This window comes from Sphaeramia orbicularis, chromosome 16, assembly GCF_902148855.1.
Source record: "Sphaeramia orbicularis chromosome 16, fSphaOr1.1, whole genome shotgun sequence".
NCBI classification, from domain to species: domain Eukaryota; kingdom Metazoa; phylum Chordata; class Actinopteri; order Kurtiformes; family Apogonidae; genus Sphaeramia; species Sphaeramia orbicularis.
In genome coordinates this window covers 3127194-3140022 of record NC_043972.1, presented here as the reverse complement: position 1 = coordinate 3140022, position 12829 = coordinate 3127194, and the positions used below count along the sequence as shown (strand labels likewise).

The following is a 12829-nucleotide window of genomic DNA, read 5'->3' as shown; positions in this document are numbered from 1 at the left end:
AAACAGATGCAAGACAATGTCCTCATTTGATTGACACTAAACCCAAAACATTAGTTCCAGACTTAATGCATGACTCAGCAGCTCAGGTTTCGTCAGTTTTTGCCAACGGTGATGTAAGTCAGGAGCTGCTCGGTGGTCTTCACTTTCTCATGTCAGGTTCTACATTAAACGTCTCAGATGACACGCATAAAGCATTACTTTATAAAAACTCCATTATCTTTGATTACAACTGTATAATTTTGGGTTCTTGCGCGCTGCCAGCAGTAGCTGCGGCTACACTCGATTCTCATTGCATCACTGTTGTATCCAGACCAACATGACTGTGTAGACCACTGTCCTGGCTTTTACACAGGTTTCCCATCTTAAAAAGGTGTTGAAATCGTTAATCTAGAAATCAGGCCTTAAATGAAACAATAAAAACGTAAAGACACGAGAAGATGGATTTTATGGATCACTTCTTTCTGCCCATTTAAAATGTATTAGTTTTCCTCTCACATTAATGTCATGTAGATTAAGATGGAAAACCAAGGACATTGTTTGCAGTCAGGATGCTCAGAGCAGATACACTTTCTACTGTAACAGGTGCAAAGTCACTGAATAATGATTAGTAAACCAAGATTCTGCACGAACAATGAAAGCATGGCCAGAGAATGCATTGAAGGCGGTGTGTTTTGTGCAGATTTAAGCAAAATTGGCTCTAATTGTTAAGTAAATGGTTCCTTTTTCCTTCTGTTTTGTTTATGATAAAACTGCTCCTCAATTTAATTACAAGTGGCATCAATGAATCTGAAAAAACCTCAGATCTAACATGCCTTAAATTGTATGACCCCTTTTACAGTTATAATGACTCTGATAATAAGATTAAGTTACATTAAGTGTTCATTTCTCATCAGGTGGATGAAGAGCCAGACCCGGTCTCATTGGGGGTGTGTGGTGTGGGCCAGCCCCCCCAGGGCCTGAAGAGGAAGGCTGACACCCCCCTGGGCTCCCCCCCAGAGCCAGGACAGGTGCTACAGCAACAGGAAGAGGACACAAGAGGAGGACGATACAAGATCAGGGTAAAAGACTCATCCCACTGTTTACACCCCATACCATTAGTTTGAGTTTTAGCCTTTTGTCTAAATGTACATTAGTTTTACTCACAGTTTGTCACTGTTTGAATAGAATACAATAGTCTTTATTGTCATCGTCCAGTACAGACAACGAAATTGAAAGTGCAAACCTTTAAAGTGCATTTAAAAACATAAATAAATAATATAAAACAAGGTAACTGGTCATCAATAAAGATTAAATTTTATGCTAACATTAACACATATTGAATCTGGTTTTTTAGTCTAATTTTAGCTTCATTTTCTAGATTTCTACTACCATAAAGAATAGCTTAAAATGTGTTGCATTTTAGAGCTGTGGAAATTGTATTCACAATATCAGACCATACTGTTACACAGTTGCAAAGTGCTGTAATTAAAAGGTCTTGATTCAGTGATATTGATTAGAGACCTGAACGTTGCTACTTTTCATGTATGTGTTGGTATTTTCCTTGCAGCTAATCAGATCAAATAGAAAAAACTGCCTGTCCACAATAATCAGAAAATAACTTTTTTATGATGCAAATCGCCAATGACATAGTAGAAGTTATCAGGAGTAGTAGTTATTAGTAGTTCTTACTTACACTTAAGATACTTGAGGTGCATTCAAGGACAGCATGGTTTCAGTGTGAATATTGTTTATCCTGGTGCTCATGGCTCCCTGTGATAGCGCCTCCTCTTTTGCTTTCTGGTCCTCCTGTGCTCAGTGTTTTTCTGCATTGTTATTTATGCGTATCAGCATTGGTAATATGTGTGTGTGTGTGTGTGTGTGTGTGTGTGTGTGTGTGTGTGTGTGTGTGTGGTGGTGGGTAAAGCACTTTTTTCTACATTTTTGCTGTATGAAAAGTGCTATATAAACTAGAACCCCCCCCTGCGATCACCACCAAAATTTAATCATTTGTTCCTTGTGCCAGTATCAGCATTTCCCAAAAAATTAATCCAAATCCGAGTTATCTTGCTAACAGACAGACAGACAAACCCTGATGAAAACCTGACCTCCTTGGCGGTGGTAATAAAGACTGATTGATTGATTGATTGATTGATTGATTGAACCTGTGCAATTACAAAAAAGTTCTCTTCAGCCTCAGTGTTCTGCTGAAGTCTTACACTAATTTAAGGTACAATATCTAGAATTTCAAGATGCTTTGTGCATGTATCATAAAGGTTAACATCACCACTAACATACAACACCAGACAATAAGATCTGTGCAGCATATCATGAAAACTATGTTGCCAGCAGATACACTTCTACATAATTTCTGTTGACAAAACTCACACTGTATCACAGAATGTGACTTTCATGTGGAATTAATGTGTCATTTCTACTTTATGTCAGTTCAACACAATGGAAGACGAAGACATCGATATGGAGACTGTTCATGACAGTCAGGCCTTCATTCACCATCACCTCAACCTGTTAGAGAGACCTTCAACTCCAGGTAAAACACAGATGCTCAGATTCATGTCCCACTCAGGAAAAATACAGACTTCTTCAGACCCGACCTGTCAGTGGATTTCACTGCTGTGAGGATTTTCTTTTAAAGAGTGAAGTTTGTAACAATGTAAAATCACAGACTGAATGTAAAATTAACAAAACTGAAGTGGTTTTAAGTCCAGATCTCTCCTGCAAACAACAGGTTTACAGTAAAATTATCGAGGTGATAAAATCTGACAACTTCTTATCTGCACAAATTGAAATAAGAACAGCATCCAGGCTTTTATTTTGAATTTTTATGTGACTTGACAAAACACCAAGGCTGTTAAACATTAGACCTCAGCCTGGAAGGACACATTTTATAAAATAAATGATATTTAACAGTAAAATATGTGTCTCATGTTCAAGTGTTTCAGAATTTTAGCAGTGTCTGAAAAATGTGGAAAAAATAAGTAGTGTTGAGAGTTCGGAATGATTGATCCTTTATGATTAAACAGATGGAAATTAGCTTTTTCATAGCTACATCTGCTTCAACACATCTTTTCTCTCATAGATGAATTCCTTTTGTACACTGTCCCTGTGAAATAAACCAAACTAAACTTTTCCAGCACATTCAGACAGTTACTGATGCTGTGCTGAGTTTCAGAAATGCTTTGGGCGTTGGAGCTTGTGCAGACATTACCTCAGTACGTAATCAATGAAAGAAGGTCACTGCTAAAAAGCTCTTTGATTCGGAAAACAGTCATATTAGTGGCAAAACACCTAGAAATGTAGTTAGAATAATAACACGGCTTCAAACAAAGATCAGCTTCCACAGGAGAAAAAAAACACAGATGGGTTCATGTAAATATTTAACCCTTTTGTCGGGCACTTTTAGAAATACTCTGAAATTCAAAATGTCAACCTTAGCGTGTTATTGGAAGATGTAACAAGACTTTATTACTTTTGTGAAAATTTTCTAAGTTTTTTATCATGTAGAAAATCAAGGTTAATGAAGTTACCATATCTGGTTCCTTACCTATAAGTGGCAAAAACAAATAAACAAATAATATAAGAAGTAAATATTAAAAATACAGGAAAAACCCATGTAAGGTGAAAGGAACATTTATTTTAGAACATTAGAACGTCACTTGAATTAAGCAAAAAAACCTGCCAGTGAAACAAGTGAAAATTATCTCGGTAAGATTTTGTGAAATAATATTTTCAAGATCTGCTGTCTAAATATGAGTTCTTATATCTCACTTACAAGTTACTCTTTAGGTGATTATGTCGTATTTTAAGTGTGATGAGATATTTTGACTAGAAATGAGAAAAATACACAGTAAGATTTGGATTTTTGCAGTGCATTAGTACCATTATTTCATGGTACCGATCAAAGCAGGTCCACTCACTGTTCATGCAGAGGTGGACCTTACAGACCCTGGAGACCACACTGGACCTGAGATTGTTGCCTCACTGGAACTGTTACTGTCACTGTCTTATAATGTATGCAGAAATGATCAAAAATAGTCACTTGCCAGATAAAGTTTTAAGGTGAATCACAAAAGTTAGCACATTAGCACCAGTTCAAACAAACTTTTCCTTGTTCTTTTTTATTTATTTATTTATTTATTTATTTTATTGTAGGAAAAGAGCCTCCATCCGTCGAACAGTCCATGCTCTCATTACCTGCCACACCGGCGCCGGTTTTCACCAAAGAACCCACGTCCTCGTCTTCTAAACACGGAGGCGAACACGGCCACCACCATCACCACCACCACCACGAACACAAGAAGAAGAAGAAGAAGCACAAGCATAAGCATAAACACAAGCACAAACACGAAAGTAAGGACAAGGAGAAGGACAGAGACCGGGACAACTCCCACGCCTACAGTAACAGCCCCGCCAGCGGACGATCCCTGCGCTCGCCGTCGCTCTCCGACTGAACACCTGGACGGAGGTTAGGGTCATGTGGACGCGGTCAGTGTGCAGAGGCAGGCTTACATCCCTGTGAGTATGTAGAGATAAGACGTGTTCGAGTTCAGCTGTAAATACAAATTAGTTAGTAGTTGTTTCCGAGTTGGTGAAACAGCTGTGGATGTTCGACTGAAGCTGCAGCTGAAACTGATCCGGACCGGACTGATCCAGGTGGACTGACTCTGTTCCAGTCCGCCTGCAGATAAAACCATGTGGTGTTCGGGTTGTGCACATTCTGGAAGACCTCGCTCTGCTCGATTCGGTTCTTTTAGGCCCAGTTCAGACCAGAGAAAGGCTGCACCCATGTCAGCTGGCTCAGGTTGAATCAGGCCGGTTTACGGCGTCGGCTGAGACTCGACTTCTCAAATCAATGCTGGTAGGTTTTGGAACGTAGAGTATGTTTTCTGTCGCCAGCGAGGAGGTTTGAAGTAACGCCAACTCTACATAACAACAGATCGACTCCAGAAACAGACAAGGAGAGCTTTTTTCTGTTTCATCAATACTAAAAATGCAGCTATAGCAAGTAAAACGTTGTCCTCATTGATATTTTTAAGCATTCATAAGTTACACTGCCAGTCAGAAGTTTGGACTCACCTGTTTTTTCTTTATTTTCATGACTATTTTCATTGTAGATTCTCACTGAAGACATCAAAACTATGAATGAGCACATATGGAATTATGTAGTTAAAAAAAGTGTGACATAATTCAAAGCATGTTTTATATTCTTCATAACAGCCACACTTTGCTTTTAGTACTACTTGGTACATTGTTGGCATTCTCTGGATGAGCTTCATGAGGTAGTCACCTGAAATGTTTCAAGTCTTGAAGGAGTTCCCAGTGATGCTTAGCACTTGTTGTCCATCTGCGGTCCATCTCATGCCATTTAAATGAGAAGGTGAGTCCAAACTTTTGACTGGTAGTGTATATACGACTACAAAAAAGTCTGATTGCTCTGAAAATGATGCTTCATCGGCGTGAACTATCAGGTTTCCAGTTCATCCTTGGTCTGAACTGGGATTTAGAAAGTTTCCCTTCATCTTTAAGAGTACGTCCGACACGTGGAACTGAGATCGTGTCTGAAACACACGACTTTTGCTGTGTTTAAACATGTTGCATTTCAGGAGACTTTTGGAAACACGACCTTGAATTTGTCTCTAAACTCATCGTAGTTTGGACGGACAGACGGACGGACACAGAGACTGTTGGAAACACTGATCCAGCTGTGATTTCATCTCCCGATCGACGTCTTTTCTTGTCCTTTCTTGTTTCGTCGTGACCCTTCACAGAAGAAAACACGACACAGACTCATAGTTAATTAAACCCAGATACTGAATTACAGGAGTTTAGTGTCCTTTTCATCTCCGCTAGCAGCTGCAGTACAGAGAAATTCTATTTGTCATTCAACTATTGATTACTTAATTAGAGTCAAGTTGGTATTCAAGTAATTTACAGTTTGAATAATCCTGGTTGTCATTCAACAACTTTTTTTACTGCAGCATCGGATTCAGTTACGGTTTCTAAACAATACTTTTTTTTTTAATACCAGTTTCCTATTGTAACAAAAAAGTGCATAACATGTGACAGTCCAGATGTTTTTATAGTCAAACAATTTTACAAGATAAAAATAAAGCGTTTACAATGACCTGAAGTCCTGTCAATGTGATTTCATTAATAACACTGGGTTACAAAAAAATGTCTTTTGCAAGTTGTCTAGGTTTTTTCAACTGAATTAGGACCATTTTGCACCGCTAAATCCAAAAATGACATCTGTTTTTCTCAATCAGGTCAGGTTTTTTTGCTAATTTGATTTTGAAAAATTTCATCTTCTCACAAAATTGATTACATTTTTGTGACTTTATCAGTTGATTTTTTTTTATATAATTCTCACCCAAAATAGGTTTTAAGAGAAAAAAAATCATTTTCTAACAGGATGTATTTATTATTTATTATGTATTCAGGCTTATTTTTGCCAGATCTTCTAGTTGAAGCCATTTCATTCACCTGTAATATTAAAAAAAAATCATAAATTGGCAAAAGTAAAATCTTCAGAACTCGTTTATTGCAAGAAATATGAAAGAATTTTGGATCATATGATGTGAAAATGCCCATAAATGTAAGCAAAAATGTTCAAAAGCCAATATGTAGCATAGTTCAGAAAGTTGACCTGATTGAGCAAAATTAATGTGATTTTTGGATTCAGCACACCAAAATTATCCTAAATCAGCTCAAAAAACTGAAACAAGAAATTTGTTGTAGACCAGTGTAATTTATAAAACACACACACACACTCGACCATTGCAGTAAAACACACTCTTCCTTTAGTTGACCGTGGAAAAGATATAACAATAAAAAACAATGACACTAAAATATCTGCTGATAGTGTTTGTATTCAAGATTCAAGAGTTTTTATTGTCATATGCACAGCAAAAACAGGTAGTTATACTATGCAATGAGATTCTTATTCTGTTCATCTCCCTAAAAAAACACAACACACTAAAAATGAATAAGAATAGGGGAAACAATAGCAATAATAAGATCAACTATAAAAATTAAAACAATGAAACAAAACAAAAGTATTGTGAGTAATTAGACGTGAATACAGTAGATACAGCACAAGAATGAAGCAGCCTGTGGAAAAATTAATCAAGAACTTTCAAATTTGAACAATATGAACAAATAAGCTCATTGCTCACATGGTACATACACCTCTTCAACTGCATCGTAATGCACATATCCAATAAATCAATCGCACGGCAGCAAATCAGTGCATTTATACACATAGACATGGTCAAAATGATCTGCTGATGTTGAAACCAAGCATCAGGAGGAAGAAAGAATGACTTTAAACATCACATGGTTGTTGGTTTGTGTATTTAAGAAAGTGCTGATCTACTGGGATTTTTACGCACAACTATCTCCAGGTTTACAGCTGGTCCAGTTGTCTAATAGATATCCACAGAGCGGCAGTTGTTGATGCTACAGTTCAGAGGAGGACGTCCAGACTAGTTGACAGGAACTCAAATAACCACTGGTTACAACTGAGGTACGTACAAGAGCATGTCTGAACTCACAACACATCGGACATAAAAACAGATGTCCTACACATCTGTGTAAATTCTCATTTGCTCGAGTTATTGTCCTTCTAGGTTCAACTGGACATGTTTTGGTGTTTTCAAATGAGCGAAACAAGTCCAGTTGAACCTAGAAAAACTATCAAAAAGACAGATGGACTACACTGGCCAATTCATTAGGTACACCCAGAACTACTAGGGCATACCTAATAAAGTGGCCAGTGAATAGTGATAGCCACATGTACGGACACTGAGTCTGTTTACATGATCATACAAATCTGGTAATTATAATAAACAGATCTGACGTGTTTACATGGACTTAAGAAATGCGTTAATCGGAAAAACTCTGGTTTTTGATGTTTCAGTCCATTGTCGGATTTCATTAGCCGAGAGCTACCAGCCTAAAGTTCGTTAAGTGTGCGCATAATGACAATACACATTTTTGAATCGTGAATGTAAACGGACTCAGTGATGAGATTCACTCATACAACTGGGGGATTTTGTAACAGTACCAGATTTTTCGACACTTGCATCTAGGGCTGGGCGATGTGGGGAAAAAAATCATATCACGATAATTTTTTTCATATCAGACAATATTGATATGTATCACGATATAAATCAAATCACTATTTTTGTCAGGCTTAAATTTTCCATTACTCATAAGTGAAGACATCAGGAGAGAAAGAGAGAAACTATTCATCTCCCTCCAGCCCCCCATCTTAAGTTTTATTGACCCCCGTCTTATAAGCGTCTTAAGTTTCATTTTCAGTTTTACGGCCGTATGGTTTGGGTGTATTAGTCTTGTGGTAGGCACAGACCACACCCCCCTCTGTCGATCTGTGCGTACCTCTGAATTCAGGTCTGCAGGCGAGCTGTAACTGGCATAAACCAAAAGTGACACTTGTTTGACCGTCCGACCCCCGGCTTCTATGCCTCTGTCGTACGCCAGAACCCAAATAGTTCCCACCCTGCTTTTCAGTAACCCGGTCACCTGAGTTCTGTCAGTTTTTTGTCACATCTGCTACCAGACGTTTAGTCTGGTTTTGTCTGTCTTGTTCGTCTTGTCTGTCATTTCCTGTTTTATTTTGTTAAGTTCTCCTCTTGTGTCATGTCTGGTGTCTTTGCTTCCTGTCCCTAATCTGTGTCACCTGTGTGATTACCTGTCCCTGCCCTGATTTGTTCCACCTGTGTCTCATTGTCTTCCCTCCCTCTTGTGTATTTAAGCCCTGTGTTTCCCTTTGTGCGTTGCCAGTTCGTATTTGCCATCGTGTGTTACTTACCGGCGGTTTTGTTGGATCCTGTCTGCCTGTTTTTGACCCGGTTTGCCTTCTCTGACTCCTGCCTTTTTGCCTGACCCTTGTCTGTGCTTCTGCCTCCAATGATTCTACATGTGTTTGACCTACTCGCCTGTTTTACGGTACGTGAGCTAGCCTGTTCCCTATGTCCTATGCCTTTCCGTCTGTCTGCCTGCCCGTGTATGACCTGGTTCTGCTACCGACTTCCCTCTGCTTTCCCCTAGTCGGATTCCTGACGTGTTTTACCGGTCCGGACTGTGGGGTTCCGTCTCCGGTCCGCTTCTCTAACCCTGAGAAGAACCCAGGACTCTGTGTCTTCAAGATTCTGTTTAATAACACTATCAGAGAATTGTCAGTTAACTTCGTGTTAAATAAACACTGAGCTTTTACGTCTGCATGTCTTGCATGTGGGTTCAGTTTTCGTACTCAAACCGTTACATTTTTCTCCGTAGGAAACACTCATTACCTCCCACTGCAGCCCAAACATTAGTGTGTTCTGTGGCTGCTCTTACGTCTGTGCTGTGTGCTTCAACCTAACTTGACGTGGTGTGATTAGCTCGGTGCGGTGCTACCTAATTATGATTGGCTGTTCTAACGTCTGTCAAAACATTTATTTATTTTCTTTATTTTGAACATGCAAAGAAACAAAGTAAAACATTGAAATGGACAGAATCTATCTTCAGCACATACAAGTCTGAATTTCACATGGTCGAAAAGGAGCAGGAAGAAGTCTAAACGTACTTAATCCAACCCCTAATGCTTTTACACTTTTATCACTAACTTAATACAAGAATCAAACAATACTATTTTCCTAATTTTAGCATCGAACCACAACAAAAACATAATGCAGTAACTGAATTATACACAACAAAATGTTCATGGCAGTGCAGTCATACAAACAGACTCAACAATGGATGGAACAAACATGGATGAAGGAATTCTATCGAAATTGTGTCGAGCATGCCTCATATTTCTATCGAGGAAAAGTTGTATCACGATATATATATCATCCTTTTATCACCCAGCCCTACTTGCATCATTTTTCGATACTTTTCCATATTTGCATCAGTCGGTGCCTTAAAGTACTCCAGTCTCATCTCAGTTTTGTGTCATGTGACAGCAGAGGTTATGTCTGAAACTTTAATCCTCAATCCAAAAATAAAAATAAAATAAATATAAATAAATAAATTAATATTTTTTCAGTTAAGTACAAAACACATTAAAAAAAACAAACAAAATTAACACAATTATTAACTGAAAAAGGAAGAAGCTGAAGCCAGAGGTTTATCTCTGCTTCTCCTGTTCCCATCCTTACTCCAACTCCACGCCTGAAGTTGCAGCAGATTAAACTTAAACACAAATTATTCTACATTCGGTTTCTTAAATCACTTTGAAATCATATTACTTTCATAGCCCTTGAGAATTTGACAAATTAAAGCCTTTTTAAAACTCGACAGCGAGCTACACAATTTCACTTCATCCTTCAATTTGTTCCATAATTTGACACCAGTAACAGAAACACTGATATTTAACGTTCGTTCTTACTTTACATGTTTCAAACACAAACATCCCTCTTAAATTATAATTTCCTTCTCTTAACTTAAAAATTTTCTGAATACAAACAGGAAGATTTTTACTTTTAGCATGAAACATAAATTCCATTGTAAATAAAAAAGTAAAATAAAAAAAAAATAAATAAAAAATACAATAAATAAGTAAATAAATAATCCTCATTCTGGACATCCATCCTGTTCACTCAGTGCTGTTTTCCGTACACATGTCTTCATGTGGATGTGGCCTGAGGCTGCAGGGTCATAAAGGCTGACCCTGGAGAGGCTCCTGGACTCTTTAGACCGCTTCCAGGCTGTCGGAGCCATGCAACCACACACACCTCCCCACAAACAGACTCACACAGTCCTGCCTGACCTTATACCTCCACCCCCCGCTCCCTTCGGCGGTGGCGGACACCACTCTGGTGCGCCTCATCCCCACAGCTCAATCCCAACGTTGACCGAGTGGCTTCTGAGGGGGAACGGTGATTGATCGTGGTGTGAACCCTGGGGTCTGGACTGGGCCCCTGTAGTCTTTAACAGCCTGTAAATGACATTTCCTCTGAATTCCACCGTAATGTACGACTGAAACTCAAGTAATACGGTCTGTTTTTTAATACTTTGTTTTCAGCCGTCTCTCATTAAAGACGCTTTTTTGTATTTGTGAATGTTTTAACTAGATTCAGTCCTTTTCCGCAAAGGCATGTACAGCAGGTTTACTCTGGCACCGTGTCTTCAGTCTAATTATATGGTTCTGGAACAATAAGAACATGCAGAATTTAATCTGCCACAGTGAGATAACCACACGGGGATACGAGCTGGGATTCAGACGGTTAAAGCCGGTTTTGTCTTACAAACCGTTCAAGCGTATGGTAAGAAATAACCTGCTGGTTCTAGTTGAACAAACAACAAATTAAGAACATTGTCTATCAGTTTAATGAGTTGTGACGTGCAGAGATAGTGTTTAAATAATCTCATGTGTCGTGTTATGTAAATAAATGTCAAAATCTGTTTCAGTTAGCGAGAAAAAATAGAGTTAGGATCCAAATGTTACATCAGAATATATTATTTTTAAGTTAAAATATGTGTGAATATTAGAAGAGTGAAGCCTGGCGACCAAAATTCAGCGATATTTTCCTTCAGAAATAACAAAAAGGCTCTAATCTAAGTGTATATTCAGGCTGAAAAATGTGGTGAAAATTCTTATTGTGATTTTAGTGGAATATTTGACTCTATCTGATTGACTATTAATAAAAATGTGCAGGTTATACTGGGCTACAAATAAAATCCTTCCAGAAGATGAAAAGAAGGGAAACTTTACTTAATTTGTAAGAAAAGTTAAGTCAAATGTGCTGTTTGGTTTTAGATTTCAAGGTCTAGTTTTGGGTCAAAATGTGAAATTCTATTAACCCCTTTCATCCATGAATTCCACTGGGTTACAAAAAAATGTTTTTTGCAAGTTATCTCGGTTTTTTCAACTGAATTAGGACCATTTTGCACCGCTAAATCCTAAAATGACATCTGTTTTGCTCAATCAGGTCAGGTTTTTTTGCTAATTTGATTTTGAAAAATTTCATCTTCTCACAAAATTGATTACATTTTAGTGACTTTATCAGTTGATTTTTTTATGTAGTTCTCACCCAAAATAGGTTTTAAGAGGAAAAAAAATAATTTTCTAACAGGATTCCTGTTAGGTACAATGGTGTATTCACCGCAGATGGAGCAGAATACGTCAGGCTTCTTTTTGCAAGATCTTCTAGTCGAAGCCATTTCATTCACCTGTAATATTAAAAAAAAAACATATATCATAAATTGGCAAAAGTAAAATCTTCAGAACTCGTTTATTGCAAGAAATCTGAAAGAATTTTGTATCACATGGTGTGAAAATGCCCATAAATGTAAGCAAAAATGTTCAAAAGCCAATATGTAGCATAGTTGAGAAAGTTGACCTGATTGAGCAAAATGAATGTGATTTTTGGATTCAGCACCAAAATTATCCTAAATCAGCTCAAAAAACTGAAACAATAAATTTGTTGTTGACCAGTGTTATGAACAAAAGCATCTAGATTTTTTTTTAGACTAATTTTATTCCTTAAAATTAGGCTCAAGTTGAATTGCATTTTGATTTTCTTTTAAATATATGGTTTTATTAAGATGATATTTAACCTCCTGAGACCCAGGGAAGTAAGTGCCTACATTGGAAACATCATGATGCAACAGTTTTTTCAGATGCTTTTTTTTTTATTTTTATGGAATGTCCTTTGCGGTGGACATTTTTTTCAGTTTTATTTGCTTGTTTATTTTTTTGTATAAAGCTGTGAAACTCTTGTCCACAAATGTGAACAGAAAACCCATAGCTGGGTCTGAGGAGGTGAACTTTATGAGCTCACACAACAGTCCGAATTCTGAACTAAGATGATTTTTTTTTTTTTTT

At 37.7% G+C, this 12829-nt stretch overlaps 1 protein-coding gene across 1 annotated transcript in view; it reads left to right on the top strand.

Annotated features, from left to right (window-relative positions):
* taf2 (TAF2 RNA polymerase II, TATA box binding protein (TBP)-associated factor) overlaps positions 1 to 6127 on the top strand; it is a 47013-nt gene extending 40886 nt beyond the window's left edge. The window contains exons 25-27 of the mRNA XM_030158677.1: positions 894 to 1058; positions 2425 to 2527; positions 4150 to 6127. Coding sequence (XP_030014537.1) covers positions 894 to 1058; positions 2425 to 2527; positions 4150 to 4448 — 567 coding nt within the window. The 3' untranslated portion in view covers positions 4449 to 6127. The remainder of the gene's footprint in view (positions 1 to 893; positions 1059 to 2424; positions 2528 to 4149) is intronic.
* Positions 6128 to 12829: the final 6702 nt, after the last annotated feature.